Below are 19,167 nucleotides of genomic sequence, written 5' to 3'. Positions count from 1 at the left end.
TTACTCTAGAACAGCACCTGCGTGTCCAGTCTGAGAGAGAGGAGCTGAGTGTGTCTCACAGGTCCTGTGTGTTACTGTAGAACAGCACCAGTGTCTCCGGTCTGAGAGAGAGGAGCTGAGTGTGTCTCACAGGTCCTGTGTGTTACTCTAGAGCAGCACCAGTGTCTCCGGTCTGAGAGAGAGGAGCTGAGTGTGTCTCACAGGACCTGTGTGTTACTCTAGAACAGCACCAGTGTCTCCGGTCTGAGAGAGAGGAGCTGAGTGTGTCTCACAGGTCCTGTGTGTTACTCTAGAACAGCACCTGCGTGTCCAGTCTGAGAGAGAGGAGCTGAGTGTGTCTCACAGGTCCTGTGTGTTACTCTAGAACAGCACCAGTGTCTCCGGTCTGAGAGAGAGGAGTTGAGTGTGTCTCACAGGTCCTGTGTGTTACTCTAGAGCAGCACCAGTGTGTCCGGTCTGAGAGAGAGGAGCTGAGTGTGTCTCACAGGACCTGTGTGTTACTCTAGAACAGCACCTGCGTGTCCTGTCTGAGAGAGAGGAGCTGAGTGTGTCTCACAGGTCCTGTGTGTTACTCTAGAACAGCACCAGTGTCTCCGGTCTGAGAGAGAGGAGCTGAGTGTGTCACAGGTCCTGTGTGTTACTCTAGAACAGCACCAGTGTCTCCGGTCTGAGAGAGCGGAGCTGAGTGTGTCTCACAGGTCCTGTGTGTTACTCTAGAGCAGCACCAGTGTCTCCGGTCTGAGAGAGAGGAGCTGAGTGTGTCTCACAGGTCCTGTGTGTTACTCTAGAGCAGCACCAGTGTCTCCGGTCTGAGAGAGGGGAGCTGAGTGTGTCTCACAGGTCCTGTGTGTTACTCTAGAACAGCACCTGCGTGTCCAGTCTGAGAGAGAGGAGCTGAGTGTGTCTCACAGGTCCTGTGTGTTACTCTAGAGCAGCACCAGTGTCTCCGGTCTGAGAGAGAGGAGCTGAGTGTGTCTCACAGGTCCTGTGTGTTACTCTAGAACAGCACCAGTGTCTCCGGTCTGAGAGAGGGGAGCTGAGTGTTTCTCACAGATCCTGTGTGTTACTCTAGAACAGCACCAGTGTCTCCGGTCTGAGAGAGGGGAGCTGAGTGTGTCTCACAGGTCCTGTGTGTTACTCTAGAACAGCACCTGCGTGTCCAGTCTGAGAGAGAGGAGCTGAGTGTGTCTCACAGGTCCTGTGTGTTACTCTAGAGCAGCACCAGTGTCTCCGGTCTGAGAGAGAGGAGCTGAGTGTGTCACAGGTCCTGTGTGTTACTCTAGAACAGCACCTGCGTGTCCAGTCTGAGAGAGAGGAGCTGAGTGTGTCTCACAGGTCCTGTGTGTTACTCTAGAACAGCACCAGTGTCTCCGGTCTGAGAGAGCGGAGCTGAGTGTGTCTCACAGGTCCTGTGTGTTACTCTAGAACAGCACCTGCGTGTCCAGTCTGAGAGAGAGGAGCTGAGTGTGTCTCACAGGTCCTGTGTGTTACTGTAGAACAGCACCAGTGTCTCCGGTCTGAGAGAGAGGAGCTGAGTGTTTCTCACAGATCCTGTGTGTTACTCTAGAACAGCACCAGTGTGTCCAGTCTGAGAGAGAGGAGCTGAGTGTGTCTCACAGGTCCTGTGTGTTACTCTAGAACAGCACCAGTGTCTCCGGTCTGAGAGAGAGGAGCTGAGTGTGTCTCACAGGTCCTGTGTGTTACTCTAGAGCAGCACCAGTGTGTCCAGTCTGAGAGAGAGGAGCTGAGTGTGTCTCACAGGTCCTGTGTGTTACTCTAGAGCAGCACCAGTGTCTCCGGTCTGAGAGAGCGGAGCTGAGTGTGTCTCACAGGTCCTGTGTGTTACTCTAGAACAGCACCAGTGTCTCCGGTCTGAGAGAGAGGAGCTGAGTGTGTCTCACAGGTCCTGTGTGTTACTCTAGAACAGCACCAGTGTCTCCGGTCTGAGAGAGCGGAGCTGAGTGTGTCTCACAGGTCCTGTGTGTTACTCTAGAACAGCACCAGTGTCTCCGGTCTGAGAGAGAGGAGCTGAGTGTGTCTCACAGGTCCTGTGTGTTACTCTAGAACAGCACCAGTGTCTCCGGTCTGAGAGAGCGGAGCTGAGTGTGTCTCACAGGTCCTGTGTGTTACTCTAGAACAGCACCAGTGTCTACGGTCTGAGAGAGCGGAGCTGAGTGTGTCTCACAGATCCTGTGTGTTACTCTAGAACAGCACCAGTGTGTCCGGTCTGAGAGAGAGGAGCTGAGAGTGTCTCACAGGTCCTGTGTGTTACTGTAGAACAGCACCAGTGTCTCCGGTCTGAGAGAGAGGAGCTGAGTGTTTCTCACAGGTCCTGTGTGTTACTCTAGAACAGCACCAGTGTCTCCGGTCTGAGAGAGAGGAGCTGAGTGTTTCTCACAGGTCCTGTGTGTTACTCTAGAGCAGCACCAGTGTCTCCGGTCTGAGAGAGAGGAGCTGAGTGTGTCTCACAGGACCTGTGTGTTACTCTAGAACAGCACCAGTGTGTCCAGTCTGAGAGAGAGGAGCTGAGTGTGTCTCACAGGTCCTGTGTGTTACTCTAGAACAGCACCAGTGTCTCCGGTCTGAGAGAGAGGAGCTGAGTGTGTCTCACAGGTCCTGTGTGTTACTCTAGAACAGCACCTGCGTGTCCAGTCTGAGAGAGAGGAGCTGAGTGTGTCTCACAGGTCCTGTGTGTTACTCTAGAACAGCACCAGTGTGTCCGGTCTGAGAGAGGGGAGCTGAGTGTGTCTCACAGGTCCTGTGTGTTACTCTAGAGCAGCACCAGTGTCTCCGGTCTGAGAGAGAGGAGCTGAGTGTGTCACAGGTCCTGTGTGTTACTGTAGAACAGCACCTGCGTGTCCAGTCTGAGAGAGAGGAGCTGAGTGTGTCTCACAGATCCTGTGTGTTACTCTAGAACAGCACCTGCGTGTCCAGTCTGAGAGAGAGGAGCTGAGTGTGTCTCACAGGTCCTGTGTGTTACTGTAGAACAGCACCAGTGTCTCCGGTCTGAGAGAGAGGAGCTGAGTGTGTCTCACAGGTCCTGTGTGTTACTCTAGAACAGCACCAGTGTCTCCGGTCTGAGAGAGAGGAGCTGAGTGTGTCTCACAGGTCCTGTGTGTTACTCTAGAACAGCACCAGTGTCTCCGGTCTGAGAGAGAGGAGCTGAGTGTGTCTCACAGGTCCTGTGTGTTACTCTAGAACAGCACCAGTGTCTCCGGTCTGAGAGAGCGGAGCTGAGTGTGTCTCACAGGTCCTGTGTGTTACTCTAGAACAGCACCTGCGTGTCCAGTCTGAGAGAGAGGAGCTGAGTGTGTCTCACAGGTCCTGTGTGTTACTGTAGAACAGCACCAGTGTCTCCGGTCTGAGAGAGAGGAGCTGAGTGTGTCTCACAGGTCCTGTGTGTTACTCTAGAGCAGCACCAGTGTCTCCGGTCTGAGAGAGAGGAGCTGAGTGTGTCTCACAGGTCCTGTGTGTTACTCTAGAGCAGCACCAGTGTCTCCGGTCTGAGAGAGAGGAGCTGAGTGTGTCTCACAGGTCCTGTGTGTTACTCTAGAACAGCACCAGTGTCTCCGGTCTGAGAGAGAGGAGCTGAGTGTGTCTCACAGGTCCTGTGTGTTACTCTAGAACAGCACCAGTGTCTCCGGTCTGAGAGAGAGGAGCTGAGTGTGTCTCACAGGACCTGTGTGTTACTCTAGAACAGCACCTGCGTGTCCAGTCTGAGAGAGAGGAGCTGAGTGTGTCTCACAGGTCCTGTGTGTTACTCTAGAACAGCACCAGTGTCTCCGGTCTGAGAGAGGGGAGCTGAGTGTGTCTCACAGGTCCTGTGTGTTACTCTAGAACAGCACCAGTGTCTCCGGTCTGAGAGAGCGGAGCTGAGTGTGTCTCACAGGTCCTGTGTGTTACTCTAGAACAGCACCAGTGTCTCCGGTCTGAGAGAGCGGAGCTGAGTGTGTCTCACAGGTCCTGTGTGTTACTCTAGAACAGCACCTGCGTGTCCAGTCTGAGAGAGAGGAGCTGAGTGTGTCTCACAGGTCCTGTGTGTTACTGTAGAACAGCACCAGTGTCTCCGGTCTGAGAGAGAGGAGCTGAGTGTGTCTCACAGGTCCTGTGTGTTACTCTAGAGCAGCACCAGTGTCTCCGGTCTGAGAGAGAGGAGCTGAGTGTGTCTCACAGGACCTGTGTGTTACTCTAGAACAGCACCAGTGTCTCCGGTCTGAGAGAGAGGAGCTGAGTGTGTCTCACAGGTCCTGTGTGTTACTCTAGAACAGCACCTGCGTGTCCAGTCTGAGAGAGAGGAGCTGAGTGTGTCTCACAGGTCCTGTGTGTTACTCTAGAACAGCACCAGTGTCTCCGGTCTGAGAGAGAGGAGCTGAGTGTGTCTCACAGGTCCTGTGTGTTACTCTAGAACAGCACCAGTGTCTCCGGTCTGAGAGAGAGGAGCTGAGTGTGTCTCACAGGTCCTGTGTGTTACTCTAGAACAGCACCAGTGTCTCCGGTCTGAGAGAGAGGAGCTGAGTGTGTCTCACAGGACCTGTGTGTTACTCTAGAACAGCACCTGCGTGTCCAGTCTGAGAGAGAGGAGCTGAGTGTGTCTCACAGGTCCTGTGTGTTACTCTAGAACAGCACCAGTGTCTCCGGTCTGAGAGAGGGGAGCTGAGTGTGTCTCACAGGTCCTGTGTGTTACTCTAGAACAGCACCAGTGTCTCCGGTCTGAGAGAGCGGAGCTGAGTGTGTCTCACAGGTCCTGTGTGTTACTCTAGAACAGCACCAGTGTCTCCGGTCTGAGAGAGGGGAGCTGAGAGTGTCTCACAGGTCCTGTGTGTTACTCTAGAACAGCACCAGTGTCTCCGGTCTGAGAGAGAGGAGCTGAGAGTGTCTCACAGGTCCTGTGTGTTACTCTAGAGCAGCACCAGTGTCTCCGGTCTGAGAGAGCGGAGCTGAGTGTGTCACAGGTCCTGTGTGTTACTCTAGAACAGCACCAGTGTGTCCAGTCTGAGAGAGAGGAGCTGAGTGTGTCTCACAGGTCCTGTGTGTTACTCTAGAACAGCACCAGTGTCTCCGGTCTGAGAGAGAGGAGCTGAGTGTGTCTCACAGGTCCTGTGTGTTACTCTAGAACAGCACCAGTGTCTCCGGTCTGAGAGAGAGGAGCTGAGTGTGTCTCACAGGACCTGTGTGTTACTCTAGAACAGCACCTGCGTGTCCAGTCTGAGAGAGAGGAGCTGAGTGTGTCTCACAGGTCCTGTGTGTTACTCTAGAACAGCACCAGTGTGTCCAGTCTGAGAGAGAGGAGCTGAGTGTGTCTCACAGGTCCTGTGTGTTACTGTAGAACAGCACCAGTGTCTCCGGTCTGAGAGAGGAGCTGAGTGTGTCTCACAGGTCCTGTGTGTTACTCTAGAACAGCACCAGTGTGTCCAGTCTGAGAGAGAGGAGCTGAGTGTGTCTCACAGGTCCTGTGTGTTACTGTAGAACAGCACCAGTGTCTCCGGTCTGAGAGAGAGGAGCTGAGTGTTTCTCACAGATCCTGTGTGTTACTCTAGAACAGCACCTGCGTGTCCAGTCTGAGAGAGAGGAGCTGAGTGTGTCTCACAGGTCCTGTGTGTTACTCTAGAACAGCACCAGTGTCTCCGGTCTGAGAGAGGGGAGCTGAGTGTGTCTCACAGGTCCTGTGTGTTACTCTAGAACAGCACCAGTGTCTCCGGTCTGAGAGAGCGGAGCTGAGTGTGTCTCACAGGTCCTGTGTGTTACTCTAGAGCAGCACCAGTGTCTCCGGTCTGAGAGAGGAGCTGAGTGTGTCTCACAGGTCCTGTGTGTTACTGTAGAACAGCACCAGTGTCTCCGGTCTGAGAGAGAGGAGCTGAGTGTCTCACAGGTCCTGTGTGTTACTCTAGAGCAGCACCAGTGTCTCCGGTCTGAGAGAGGGGAGCTGAGTGTGTCACAGGTCCTGTGTGTTACTCTAGAACAGCACCAGTGTGTCCAGTCTGAGAGAGAGGAGCTGAGTGTGTCTCACAGGTCCTGTGTGTTACTCTAGAACAGCACCAGTGTCTCCGGTCTGAGAGAGAGGAGCTGAGTGTGTCTCACAGGTCCTGTGTGTTACTCTAGAACAGCACCAGTGTCTCCGGTCTGAGAGAGGAGCTGAGTGTGTCTCACAGGTCCTGTGTGTTACTCTAGAACAGCACCAGTGTCTCCAGTCTGAGAGAGAGGAGCTGAGTGTTTCTCACAGGTCCTGTGTGTTACTCTAGAGCAGCACCAGTGTCTCCGGTCTGAGAGAGAGGAGCTGAGTGTGTCTCACAGGTCCTGTGTGTTACTGTAGAACAGCACCAGTGTCTCCGGTCTGAGAGAGAGGAGCTGAGTGTCTCACAGGTCCTGTGTGTTACTCTAGAACAGCACCAGTGTGTCCAGTCTGAGAGAGAGGAGCTGAGTGTGTCTCACAGGTCCTGTGTGTTACTCTAGAACAGCACCAGTGTCTCCGGTCTGAGAGAGCGGAGCTGAGTGTGTCTCACAGGTCCTGTGTGTTACTCTAGAACAGCACCAGTGTCTCCGGTCTGAGAGAGCGGAGCTGAGTGTGTCTCACAGGACCTGTGTGTTACTGTAGAACAGCACCAGTGTCTCCGGTCTGAGAGAGGGGAGCTGAGTGTGTCTCACAGGTCCTGTGTGTTACTCTAGAGCAGCACCAGTGTCTCCGGTCTGAGAGAGCGGAGCTGAGTGTGTCTCACAGGTCCTGTGTGTTACTCTAGAACAGCACCTGCGTGTCCAGTCTGAGAGAGAGGAGCTGAGTGTGTCTCACAGGTCCTGTGTGTTACTCTAGAGCAGCACCAGTGTCTACGGTCTGAGAGAGCGGAGCTGAGTGTGTCTCACAGGTCCTGTGTGTTACTCTAGAACAGCACCTGCGTGTCCAGTCTGAGAGAGAGGAGCTGAGTGTGTCTCACAGGTCCTGTGTGTTACTCTAGAGCAGCACCAGTGTCTACGGTCTGAGAGAGAGGAGCTGAGTGTGTCACAGGTCCTGTGTGTTACTCTAGAACAGCACCTGCGTGTCCAGTCTGAGAGAGAGGAGCTGAGTGTGTCTCACAGGTCCTGTGTGTTACTGTAGAACAGCACCAGTGTGTCCGGTCTGAGAGAGGGGAGCTGAGTGTGTCTCACAGGTCCTGTGTGTTACTCTAGAGCAGCACCAGTGTCTCCGGTCTGAGAGAGAGGAGCTGAGTGTGTCTCACAGGTCCTGTGTGTTACTCTAGAACAGCACCAGTGTCTCCGGTCTGAGAGAGAGGAGCTGAGTGTGTCTCACAGGACCTGTGTGTTACTCTAGAGCAGCACCAGTGTCTACGGTCTGAGAGAGAGGAGCTGAGTGTGTCACAGGTCCTGTGTGTTACTCTAGAACAGCACCTGCGTGTCCAGTCTGAGAGAGAGGAGCTGAGTGTGTCTCACAGGTCCTGTGTGTTACTGTAGAACAGCACCAGTGTGTCCGGTCTGAGAGAGAGGAGCTGAGTGTGTCACAGGTCCTGTGTGTTACTCTAGAACAGCACCAGTGTCTCCGGTCTGAGAGAGAGGAGCTGAGTGTGTCTCACAGGACCTGTGTGTTACTCTAGAACAGCACCAGTGTCTCCGGTCTGAGAGAGAGGAGCTGAGTGTGTCTCACAGGTCCTGTGTGTTACTCTAGAGCAGCACCAGTGTCTCCGGTCTGAGAGAGAGGAGCTGAGAGTGTCTCACAGGTCCTGTGTGTTACTCTAGAACAGCACCAGTGTCTCCGGTCTGAGAGAGGGGAGCTGAGTGTGTCTCACAGGTCCTGTGTGTTACTCTAGAGCAGCACCAGTGTCTCCGGTCTGAGAGAGAGGAGCTGAGTGTGTCTCACAGGTCCTGTGTGTTACTCTAGAACAGCACCAGTGTCTCCGGTCTGAGAGAGAGGAGCTGAGTGTGTCTCACAGGTCCTGTGTGTTACTCTAGAACAGCACCAGTGTCTCCGGTCTGAGAGAGGAGCTGAGTGTGTCTCACAGGTCCTGTGTGTTACTCTAGAGCAGCACCAGTGTCTCCGGTCTGAGAGAGGAGCTGAGTGTGTCTCACAGGACCTGTGTGTTACTCTAGAGCAGCACCAGTGTCTCCGGTCTGAGAGAGAGGAGCTGAGTGTGTCACAGGTCCTGTGTGTTACTGTAGAACAGCACCAGTGTCTCCGGTCTGAGAGAGAGGAGCTGAGTGTGTCTCACAGGTCTTGTGTGTTACTCTAGAACAGCACCAGTGTCTCCGGTCTGAGAGAGGAGCTGAGTGTGTCTCACAGGACCTGTGTGTTACTCTAGAGCAGCACCAGTGTTATTTCCCCTGTGTCTCTGTACAGACTAACAGCTTAGTCTTGAGGTTTGCGGTGGCTGTTTCCTCTCTGTGTGTGAGTGTGCTGGTCTCGGTCCAGTAGTCTTGTCAGAGGCCTGGTTCTCAGAACAGCAGCTGCGATGGGTTTCCTGTGTGGGTGTGACCCCTCCTCTGACCCTCCTCTCTCCTCTGCAGGTGTGAGCCCCAGTACAGCCCTGCCCCCCGATCGCCTCAGTCCATCGCCTTCCCACGACTCCTCTTCCTCAGGTACGGCCGCCCCTCCCTCGTGCTCTGCACCACACCTCGAGCTGCAGGACAATAGGTCCAAATCCCAGTGCCATTGCGCATAGCCTGAGCCGCTCCGGGTTTTCCATCGCTCTCCGTCAGACTCCCGGTGCGCTCTGGCCCGAGCCGCTCCAGGTTTTCCAGAGCTCTCCGTCAGACTCCCGGTGCGCTCTGGCCCGAGCCGCTCCGGGTTTTCCATTGCTCTCCGTCAGACTCCCGGTGCGCTCTGGCCTGAGCCGCTCCGGGTTTTCCATCGCTCTCCGTCAGACTCCCGGTGCGCTCTGGCCCGAGCCGCTCCGGGTTTTCCATCGCTCTCCGTCAGACTCCCGGTGCGCTCTGGCCCGAGCCGCTCCGGGTTTTCCAGAGCTCTCCGTCAGACTCCCGGTGCGCTCTGGCCCGAGCCGCTCCGGGTTTTCCATCGCTCTCCGTCAGACTCCCGGTGCGCTCTGGCCCGAGCCGCTCCGGGTTTTCCATCGCTCTCCGTCAGACTCCCGGTGCGCTCTGGCCCGAGCCGCTCCGGGTTTTCCATCGCTCTCCGTCAGACTCCCGGTGCGCTCTGGCCCGAGCCGCTCCGGGTTTTCCATCGCTCTCCGTCAGACTCCCGGTGCGCTCTGGCCCGAGCCGCTCCGGGTTTTCCATCGCTCTCCGTCAGACTCCCGGTGCGCTCTGGCCCGAGCCGCTCCGGGTTTTCCAGAGCTCTCCGTCAGACTCCCGGTGCGCTCTGGCCCGAGCCGCTCCGGGTTTTCCATTGCTCTCCGTCAGACTCCCGGTGCGCTCTGGCCGGAGCCGCTCCAGGTTTTCCAGAGCTCTCCGTCAGACTCCCAGTGCGCTCTGGCCCGAGCCGCTCCGGGTTTTCCATCGCTCTCCGTCAGACTCCCGGTGCGCTCTGGCCCGAGCCGCTCCGGGTTTTCCATCGCTCTCCGTCAGACTCCCGGTGCGCTCTGGCCTGAGCCGCTCCGGGTTTTCCAGAGCTCCCTGCCAGACTCCCGGTGCGCTCTGGCCTGAGCCGCTCCAGGTTTTACCAGCTGCAGGCTTCCTGTACAGAAGTCCAGACTGGCTGCCGCAGTGTTCAAGCTGGTAACCTGGCCAGTGTGCGGAGAAGTGAGGATCTTTCTCTGCAGCTCTGAGCCGTCCTCGGGCACTGTCGTCGCGCAGATGGGCTTGGTCACCAGACTGAGCCGCTGAAGTGCCTGTGTTTCTGTGCAGTGACCAGTACCTCCTGACCTGGACGGACTCGGCCATCTACATCTTCGTGCCCCAGAGCGCCCAGGTGCTGCTGTGGACCGAGGTCAAAGGTCAGAGGCTCGCCCCCCCGAGGGTGGGACAATTCCTGTTCCTTGTCTGTTCCCTGAAGTTGCTCGTGCACCCCTCTCTCTCTCCTCGCGGCCGCGCCCCGATCCCTGTCCGGCATTTTCTGATCGGCTCGTCGAGGCTCGTGTGGGGGGGGGGATCGGGGCGGCGGATGGAGAGTGACCTTCCGCCGACCTCTCTGTGACCCCGGCAGATCTGGCGGACGTGGCCGTGGTGCGGAGCGAGCTCTTCTGTCTCCACGGCGACGGGCGGCTGTCCCACCTCTCCTTCCTGCCCGTGGAGCGCTGCGTGGAGCGGCTCCTTCGCCGGGAGTCCTGGGTGCTGGCGGCCACGGTCTGCTGCCTCTTCCAGCACTCCATCGCCCCCTGCAGGGTGAGCGCGGCACTGCGTGCTTCCCGCGCCCGTCCCCGCTGGCACGGCGTCTCCCTCGCCTCCCCGATTCCTGAGGCGGGTGGAGATCTAATCCCGTCTTTGCCAAAAGAGCGTTTTGTTTCTGTATTTGAACGTGTTATTCAATATAATATCACTTTATTAACCCTTTACAAATTCTTGCATTAGGAATGATCTTTTCACAGACCCCAGCTTGCTCTCTATGAGACACATAGATAGGGAGAGAGAAGCTGGGGGTCAGAACGTAGGGTCAGCCATTGGAGCAGTTGGGGTTCAGGGCCTTGCTCAGGGGCCCAACAGAGTAGGATTCCTCTGCCGGCTGCAGGATTTGAACCGGCAACCTTCCAGCCACAGGCGCAGATCCTGAGCCACAGAGCCACCGCTCTGCCCCACCAGAGGACTTGCACTGGTGCCATAAACACAAACCATCAGCAGTTGATCAGAACTGCAAGACCAGAGTTCTTGTGTGTCGCAAACTCCTGGAAGACAGCGATGTCGTGTTATTTAAGGAAACAACCCCCTCCCCCCCGGGTTGTTTCCTTCCTCACCGAGCCCTGCTGTTCCTCAGGCCCGGAAAGCCCTTCCCATGGAGCGGCTGGAGCACCTGAAGGCCCAGCTGGACGGCTCCGCCCAGCGCCACCTGATTGGCCAGCTGGAGGAAGTGATGTCGACGCTGGAGCCCGTCGACTCCGCCTCCAGCAGCAGAAGGAGCAGCATCTCCTCCCATGTGAGCCCCTCCGACCTGCCCCCTCTCTCCCGGTGCGCTGCCGGGTTTCGGAGATGGCACGGAACACGAGCTCACAGCTGTGAGGCCCTCTCTCCCAGGATAGGAGAACCCGCGGTCTCCCCCCACCCTCCCCCCAGCCCGAGATGAATTGCGTTTCGTTTTCCCCCGCGCTCCAGGAGAGCTTCAACGTGCTGGACTGCGGAATCTATCGGGTCATCAGCCGGAAGGGCAGCCAGTCGGACGAGGACACCAGCTCCCTGGTCAGCCAGTCGCTGTCGGAGGAGGAGCGGCTGAGAGAGCTTAGCTCCGCCCAGGAGGAGGAGCCGATAGAGCAGGGTAAGGGGTAGCCATGGAAACGGCGCCGCGGAGGCGGGGCTTGGTGGCTGCGTGGAGGAAACGTGTTACCTGTAAGGCTAGATGACATCTCGGTGTCTAGCGTTAATCTGGAGGTGTGATCTCGCTGTGTTACGAGTCTAATGTGCCACATCAGAGCCGAATAAAAGAAAGCGAACATCTCATCGTAGTGTCCATCGCACCCTCATTGCTGTTACTGTTGCTCTTTGTGCACATTCAGACGCTGTTTATTTACTTTATTTACTTCGCCTGTCTGTTCAACAAGTGATTTGCCTTTGTTGTGTGTGTGTGTGTGTGTTTTTTTTTTACATCTGTCATCTGTGTTTGCCTGCCCCCCTCTCGTGTCCCTGTGCTCTCTCCCTCCATCCGGCCATCTCTCTGTGTCCGTGTCTGCCCCCCCCATCCCCTCCGGGCTGTCCGTCCTGTCCCCCAGAGCCCCAGCCCAGCGACGGCGCCGAGACCGACCGAGCCGAGCCCGCCCTGCAGTTCCTCCCCCTCTCATTCCGCCCCAAACCCCCCCGCGCCACGCTGCAGGCCGTCAGAGACAGGTAAGGACCCCACCCCTCCCCCCTCTCACCCCCTGGCTGGGGGGGCCGCACTGTCTTCACCCCCTCTCCCGCCGCCGCCGCTGCTGTCGGGTTTGGATCCTGTCCGGTCGCTGTCCGGCGGCTGTGGTCAGTGAGGAGCTCTGGGATATGGCCCCCTGGTGTTAGTCGCGCGCGGAGGGAGGGCACTGGTGCGAGCGTGAGCAGCTGGCGGCCCCCGATCGTGCATGTCAGGCCACCCCGCATCGCCTCCGGCGCCGTGAGCCCGCCGAGTGGGGGTGGCCAGGGCTGCGGGCGGGCAGGTGCAGCTCCTGGACCAATTTCTGTCCTGCTTGGGGGGGGTCCCACTCGGAGAAGAAGCACCCCACATTAGGACCTGTAAGAGCTGAGCGGGGAGTGGGGGGGGCTCAGCTCTGGCCGAGACGCTTGTCTCGTGTCCCCCGCGTGGCCCCCCCCTCGCCGAGCCGTTCCTCCTCCCATCATGCCGCGCTCCGGTCACGTGACCCGAGTCTGTCTGTGGCTGAGCGAGCACAGGCCCAGAGACAGCTGGGGGCCGGCGAGGCCTCGCTTCTGCTTTTCTCCAGCGTGCCGTCCTCGGAGGGGGGGGGGGGTGGCGAGAGAATGAGAGAAGTGAAAATCAGAAACAGGGCTCGCTGGGAGTTCACAGGAGAGCGAGAGAGAGAGAGTCTCTTTCACTTCTGGTTCCACCCTCCCTCCCTCCCCGAGGCTCAGACAGCCAGTCCCGCCAGGGTTCGGCTCGGCCGGGGTCGGTTGCTCTTTTCCGACGGGCAGAAGCTGTGCCCTCGCAGGTAAGGGAGCCGCTGTGCCTCCTCTCACCTGGCCGTCTGTCCGAGACCGCGCTCGGGGCGGGGCGGAGCGCGGGGCGCGGTCTCTCCGGTCCTCCCTCTCTGCTTCCTCCTGGGCGGGATGTCGGGGACAGAAACACGAGGCCGACACGGACGTGGTCTCTGTCGTTCCTCTCCGCAGGGGCGAGTACGCTGGGGCTCGTGTGTGTTTAAGCAGAGCAATTCCTTCTTCTGCAGATGTAGATGTCTGTCTGGTGGAGTTTGAAATGTGAGAACTAGCACAACTGTACTTTCGCTGTAGCGTGTTGTTCTTAAACAGGATTTATCTTACTGGGCCCCTATTGTAACAGGACTGTCCTGCTGCACTGGGACTGTAGCTCCTACTGTAACAGGACTGTTCTACTGCACTGGGACTGTAGCTCCTATTGTAACAGGACTGTCCTGCTGCACTGGGACTGTAGCTCCTACTGTAACAGGACTGTCCTGCTGCACTGGGACTGTAGCTCCTACTGTAACAGGACTGTTCTACTGCACTGGGACTGTAGCTCCTATTGTAACAGGACTGTCCTGCTGCACTGGGACTGTAGCTCCTACTGTAACAGGACTGTCCTACTGCACTGGGACTGTAGCCCCTACTGTAACAGGACTGTTCTACTGTACTGGGACTGTAGCTCCTATTGTAACAGGACTGTCCTGCTGTACTGGGACTGTAGCTCCTGTTGTAACAGGACTGTTCTACTGTACTGGGACTGTAGCCCCTACTGTAACAGGACTGTCCTGCTGCACTGGGACTGTAGCTCCTATTGTAACAGGACTGTCCTGCTGTACTGGGACTGTAGCCCCTACTGTAACAGGACTGTCCTACTGCACTGGGACTGTAGCTCCTACTGTACTGGGACTGTGCTGCTGCACTGGGACTGTAGCTCCTACTGTAACAGGACTGTCCTACTGCACTGGGACTGTAGCCCCTACTGTAACAGGACTGTTCTACTGCACTGGGACTGTAGCTCCTACTGTAACAGGACTGTCCTACTGCACTGGGACTGTAGCTCCTACTGTAACAGGACTGTTCTACTGCACTGGGACTGTAGCCCCTACTGTAACAGGACTGTTCTACTGCACTGGGACTGTAGCTCCTACTGTACTGGGACTGTCCTGCTGCACTGGGACCTGTGGGAGAGGGGGACTGGCAGGGCTGGGAGGTGTCGTGCTGGTGGCAGGGCTGGGTTGCGGGGGTGCTGAGACCTCGGCGCGTTGATCTGAGGTACCTCTGCTCTCTCCAAGCGTGTCCAGCTTCGTGAAGAAGACCACGGAGAAGATCAACACCCTCCAGATGAACTCCGACCTCTGGCCCCGGCCTGACCCGCCCGGGGCGGAGGTGGCCGAGGAGCCGGACCCGGAGGCGGAGTGAGTGCCGAGCCCGTCCCCCGCCGGGCCGCGCGTGCCGCTCGCCGTCGGCCTGCTGTCGAGCCCCAGCGTGGCCTGTTGTGTGTTCTGTGTCGCGCAGGGCGCCCGCGGACAGCCGCCAGACCGGGCCGCAGCTGGAGCTGGAGGAGCTGAGGGAGGCGACGGAGCGCGCAGTGTGAGTCTCTCGAACCCGTGCGCACACACAGGCACACACGCACTGACCCACACGCACGCACGCATGCACGCACGCACTGACCCACACGCGCACACGCACGCACTGACCCTCACACTCGCACGCACGCACTGACCCACACGCGCACACGCACGCACTGACCCACACGCGCACACGCACGCACTGACCCACACACTCACACGCACGCACTGACCCACACGCGCACACGCACGCACTGACCCACACACTCACACGCACGCACTGACCCACACGCGCACACGCACGCACTGACCCACACGCGCACACGCACGCACTGACCCACACACTCACACACACGCACTGACCCACACGCGCACACGTACTGTACATGCATACACCCTGCCCCGCGCACGCACGCACTGACCCACACACGCACACTCACACGCATGCACTGACCCACACACTCACACGCATGCACTGACCCACACACTCACACGCACGCACTCACTGACCCGCACACGCGCGCACACACACTGATCCACACACACTGTCCCGCTCACACACTGACCCACACACGCGCGCACACACAGTGCCCAGCACACATGCACACACACACATGCACACACACACATGCACACGCACACGCACACGCACACTTAGGCCTTGAGATTAGTGCTGCTTTGTCCTCCTAGACCTCTGTGCTCACCCTCTTCCTCTGTCTTCCCCCCCCCTCCTCCTCCTCCTCCTCCTCCCCCAGCTCTCAGATCCAGGACCCCCTGGTGCTGCTGGACCCGACGTCCCTGGTGCTGGTTCTGGACGAGTGGCTACCGGTGCTGGACCGGGCCCTGGGCGCTGACCCCTGTGACCCCCCTGACCCCTCACAGTGCCAGGACAGCGCCACAGAAGGGGGGCCCCCTGCTCCCGAGAGCCAGGAGGAGGAGGGGCGGGGGCCGGGGAGGCAGGGGGACCCCGAGAGTTCGAGGGGCTCGGCGGGGGCGGCGGAAGAGGAGGAGGGAGGGGCCCCGGGAGGGAGGCACGGCGCCCCCGCGGTCCGCGTGTCCCTGCCCTGGCCGGTGCCCGCCGCGCTGAGCGAGCTGGCCACGCTCGCCCTGGAGCTGGGCCACCTCCCCGCCGGCCTGGTGCGCCGCGGCTTCTTCCTGCTGGACCTGGAGCGGGCCCGCCGGGCCTGCCTGCTGCCGTCCCCGGGCCAGCCCGCCGTCCGGGCCGCCTACACGGCCGGCCTCCTGGGTGAGTCCGAAACCCGGCTCCGGCTCCCGACCCGACTGGCCCCGGGGGGCGGGGAGCGGGTGTTGACGCGGGGCCCGTGTCTTTCGGTTCGCGCAGAGCTGACCCGGACCAGTCCGGTGGTTCGGTTCCTGGAGAAGGGGGACTTGCTGAAGTCGCTGCGTCACCTGCGAGAGCTGCAGCCCTGGTCCGGCCCCCTGCTGCTCGCTCACCTGCACAGGTGAGACCTCAGCGTGTGCGTGTGTGCGTGCGTGTGCGTGTACACAGCTTGTTATATAGTAGAATTTCCACTTCTGGGAGGCACAGTGGTTAGCAGTGCTGCCTCGCAGTGCTGGGGCCCCGGGTTCAATTCCTGGGGTGCTGTCTGTGTGGAGTTTGCATGTTCTCCCCGTGTTCCCGTGGGTTTCCTCCAGGTGCTCTGGTTTCCTCCCACAATCCAACATCATTTGGCTAATTGGTTAATTGGCTTCTGGAACAACTGACTCTAGTGTGTGGAGTGTGTCTGTGTGTGCACCCTGCCTTGATCCAGCTCCCCTGCAGCCCTGAATTGGCAGCAGCGTTTAGAAAATGGCTGGATGGGTGCTGGGCCACAGACTCTATGGTGTCCTTTCTCGCTCTTTTCTTTCGTCTCTCTTCCTCTGCTTCTCCAATCCCTGCCCCCTGCTCCCGGTTCTGCTCTTCCTCTCCCTCAGGCTGTACGAGAGACACGGAGAGCTGGCCGTCCGGTCCTTCGGCCAGTTCTATCCCACAATCCTGCCCGCGGACGTCATGGCCATGTCCCAGAGGAGCCACTTCCTGGCGTACCTGGACAATCTCGTCCAGTCGCAGCCCGAGGAGCGGAGGTGCGGAGTGGGGTCAGAGGTCGCGTCGGTGCTGGCGGGTGGTCCGTTTTTTACCAGGCGGAATAGGGGTACCCGCAGTGGGGCGGCCAGCCAGGGGGTCGCCTGCTCGTGCTTGTTTTTCTGGGTCGGGAAACGGCTCTGGGCTCTGTCCGATCACCGGCCTGTGCCGAGACCCTGAGCTGTGTGGAGCCGTTCGTCGGTATCGGGGCGCGGGTCTGTTTATAAGGCTGACGGCACCAGTCGGAGCCGGAGTGCTGGACTGAAGTAAAGTGCCAATCTTCCTAACTTCCTCAGGGAGTGTTGTGTCTGTACAGGAGCCCGTCTGCCAAGCCGAGAGAGGGTGTACTGTATGTGCGAGCTTTCCTCAGATGCGCAGGGAGGGCGTGGGGTCCCTCTTATTCCTGGGGGGGCGGTGCAGTGGCTCTGTGGCTCAGGATCTGCGCCTGTGGCTGGAAGGTTGCCGGTTCAAATCCTGCAGCCGGCAGAGGAATCCTACTCTGTTGGGCCCCTGAGCAAGGCCCTTCACCCCAACTGCTCCAGGGGTGCTGTATAAATGGCTGACCCTGCGCTCTGACCCCCAGCTTCTCTCCCTGTCTGTGTGTCTCATGGAGAGCAAGCTGGGGTGTGCAACAAGACAAATTTCTAACACAAGAAACTGTAGCGTGCGCTCTCTCTCGACCGCTCTGCAGCGCACACACAGCACTGTCCTTTCCCCACCAGACCCTGCTTTCTGGCCTCCCTGCTGCAGCCCGAGGCCCTGCGACAGGACTGGCTGGAGCTGGCGCTGTCCCATGATGCCCCTCAGAGGGCCGACACACTGACTCCCGACGGACGCCCCAGGTACCCTTTAACCCTTCACCCCAGCCTGGGTCAGCGTGCTGCGGACTCGGGAGGCGGCTCAAAATGGCCTTGCAGTGCATCGTTTAAACGTTGTCGCGACCTGAGAGGGGACGCAGTGGTCATCCAGAGCGACCTGAAGTCCTAGATTTTGGTGGGGGCTGACTGCTGTAATTCCTCCCGTCCTCCAGGTGGCGCTCTCACCTGTTCAGGTGGGGTTACAGTCGTCTCATTTCCCTCTTGATTGGGCTCCCAGCTGACCTGGCTTCCAAGCAGCAGATGGCAGAGACTTGTAGGTCCCACGGGTGAGCACACCGACCTCCGACCTGTTGCGTGCGTCTCTGGGCTCAGTGCTGTCGGGCGAGGGGTGGCAAGGGTGTCGCCCTGGGTGACGGGGTGTGTGTTGCAGGTTCTGGCTGGGCTACCTGTCCCTGTGCAGCGAGCTGGACCGGAGAGCAGAAGCCTTCTCCACCGTCGCCTGGCTGGACGACATGAGCCTGCTGGAGGGTCCAGGGGGTAAGATCTTTGTGCCCCTCTGCTGCCCCAGGGGCCGGGGCAACTACCCTGAGTTTTTAAAATGCACCCAGGAGCAGAAAAGAGAAATACACCCCTTCCTCTTCTTACGAATGTTCGTCTTGTGAAAATTGGATTCTACGAGTTGGTATCTATAAACGCCCTACGTTTATATGTAAATATCTTGCTTTCTTGTCTATATTGTAAATGTCTGTAATTTTTTTGTGTGTGTTTGTTTTGCTTTGGCAACACTGATTTTACTCGTCAGTCAGGCCCATAAAGCACCTTGAATTGACCTGAATTGAATTGTCACCCCCATTTCGAGTAACGAAAGCCCCACTTCGAAACTACGCAGGCACGGTACAGGAAAAGCGCCGAGCGTCTGCGTCAGCTGCCGCTCGCTCGCGCGGGGGAGAGCCAGCGCAGCGCTGCAGAGAGGCCCGAGAGTTCGCCGCGTCCTGCTTCCTGCGTGTTCGTTAGGTTGTGCCATTTGCGGTTTAGCCTTGATCACGGGCAGCCGCGGCTGTTGAGAGAATGAAACTTGTGGCTGTATGTGAATTTAAAAAGAAAACAAAGAGGTTACCCTACAGTCCTCTGCTGTATTGAGGTATGATTAATGATATCTAACGAGGTCAGCTCTGTTTTTTATTACTAAAAAGACAAACCACCGTTTGAATGTTAGTTGATATTGCTTCTGTTGTCATTTTTTGGTGGAAAAAGTCAATGTATGGGTGGCCGTTTTGGGGTCCAGTTTTCCCCAGTAAAAGATAATGGAAATAGCTGTTTTTTCTTTTGCCGAAAAAAATACAGAAAGGTTTCTGGACACAAATTCCGTTCTTAAAAAGGGGTATGGGCGTACACCTCTTGGCTTTCGGACTTCCTGAAAAGGTCACTGCGGGTTTACTGGGTCAAAGCGGATCTGATTTGACCCTGAACTGAGAGCTCTGTATTTGGGCCTGTCTGTTAGTAGTAGCGCCAGAGCGCAGGTGATCAGTATGGCTGTAAACTGTGTGTCTAGTTCTGCCTGCTGCCCACGTTCTCGGTTGCCCCTGTCCTTTCAAGGTGTGTGTAGTGCCATGACGACGTGTTGTGAGTATCGCCTGTAGCCTCACCTGTCTGCCTCCCTCGCTCTGTCAGGTGTCGTGCCCGAGTCTGTGGACGAGTGGAAGCTCCTCCTCCAGCTCTCTCAGCGCCATGGCGACCAGCCGGCCGCCGGCCCCGCCTCCCGCCACGCCCCCGGCAACGGCGTGGCCAACGGCTCTGCGGATAGGGCGGGCCGGGTCAGCCCGGAGAATGTGACGCTGCGATTGGCCTGCGTGGTGGGACCCGACCGGGCCCTGTCGGTGCTGGAGGAGTGCGGGGCGAGGGTGGTGCTGGGTCCTCGCTCCGGCCTGGTCTGCGAGCTGCTGAGGGTGGCCGAGAGACGGCAGAGGTGAGCCGAGCGGAGACCGCGCGCCGCCGC

General features: G+C 58.2%; 1 protein-coding gene across 1 annotated transcript in view; it reads left to right on the top strand.

Moving 5' to 3' along the window:
- Nucleotides 1–19,167, top strand: part of hps5 (HPS5 biogenesis of lysosomal organelles complex 2 subunit 2) — a 34,569-nt gene that overhangs the window by 13,433 nt on the left and 1,969 nt on the right. Inside the window, exons 8-22 of the mRNA XM_088934935.1 lie at nucleotides 8,488–8,559; nucleotides 9,784–9,872; nucleotides 10,082–10,260; nucleotides 10,847–11,005; nucleotides 11,182–11,341; nucleotides 11,793–11,907; nucleotides 13,995–14,117; nucleotides 14,218–14,292; nucleotides 15,026–15,516; nucleotides 15,613–15,733; nucleotides 16,206–16,355; nucleotides 17,076–17,195; nucleotides 17,384–17,497; nucleotides 17,602–17,708; nucleotides 18,843–19,137. Of these exons, the coding sequence (XP_088791061.1) occupies nucleotides 8,488–8,559; nucleotides 9,784–9,872; nucleotides 10,082–10,260; nucleotides 10,847–11,005; nucleotides 11,182–11,341; nucleotides 11,793–11,907; nucleotides 13,995–14,117; nucleotides 14,218–14,292; nucleotides 15,026–15,516; nucleotides 15,613–15,733; nucleotides 16,206–16,355; nucleotides 17,076–17,195; nucleotides 17,384–17,497; nucleotides 17,602–17,708; nucleotides 18,843–19,137 (2,370 nt within the window). The remainder of the gene's footprint in view (nucleotides 1–8,487; nucleotides 8,560–9,783; nucleotides 9,873–10,081; nucleotides 10,261–10,846; nucleotides 11,006–11,181; nucleotides 11,342–11,792; nucleotides 11,908–13,994; nucleotides 14,118–14,217; nucleotides 14,293–15,025; nucleotides 15,517–15,612; nucleotides 15,734–16,205; nucleotides 16,356–17,075; nucleotides 17,196–17,383; nucleotides 17,498–17,601; nucleotides 17,709–18,842; nucleotides 19,138–19,167) is intronic.

The sequence above is a fragment of the Atractosteus spatula genome, chromosome 16 (genome assembly GCF_055471065.1).
Source record: "Atractosteus spatula isolate fAtrSpa1 chromosome 16, fAtrSpa1.hap1, whole genome shotgun sequence".
Lineage (NCBI taxonomy): Eukaryota > Metazoa > Chordata > Actinopteri > Semionotiformes > Lepisosteidae > Atractosteus > Atractosteus spatula.
Note: the sequence above shows the minus strand (reverse complement) of the source record. Positions and strands in the feature narration are given on the sequence as shown.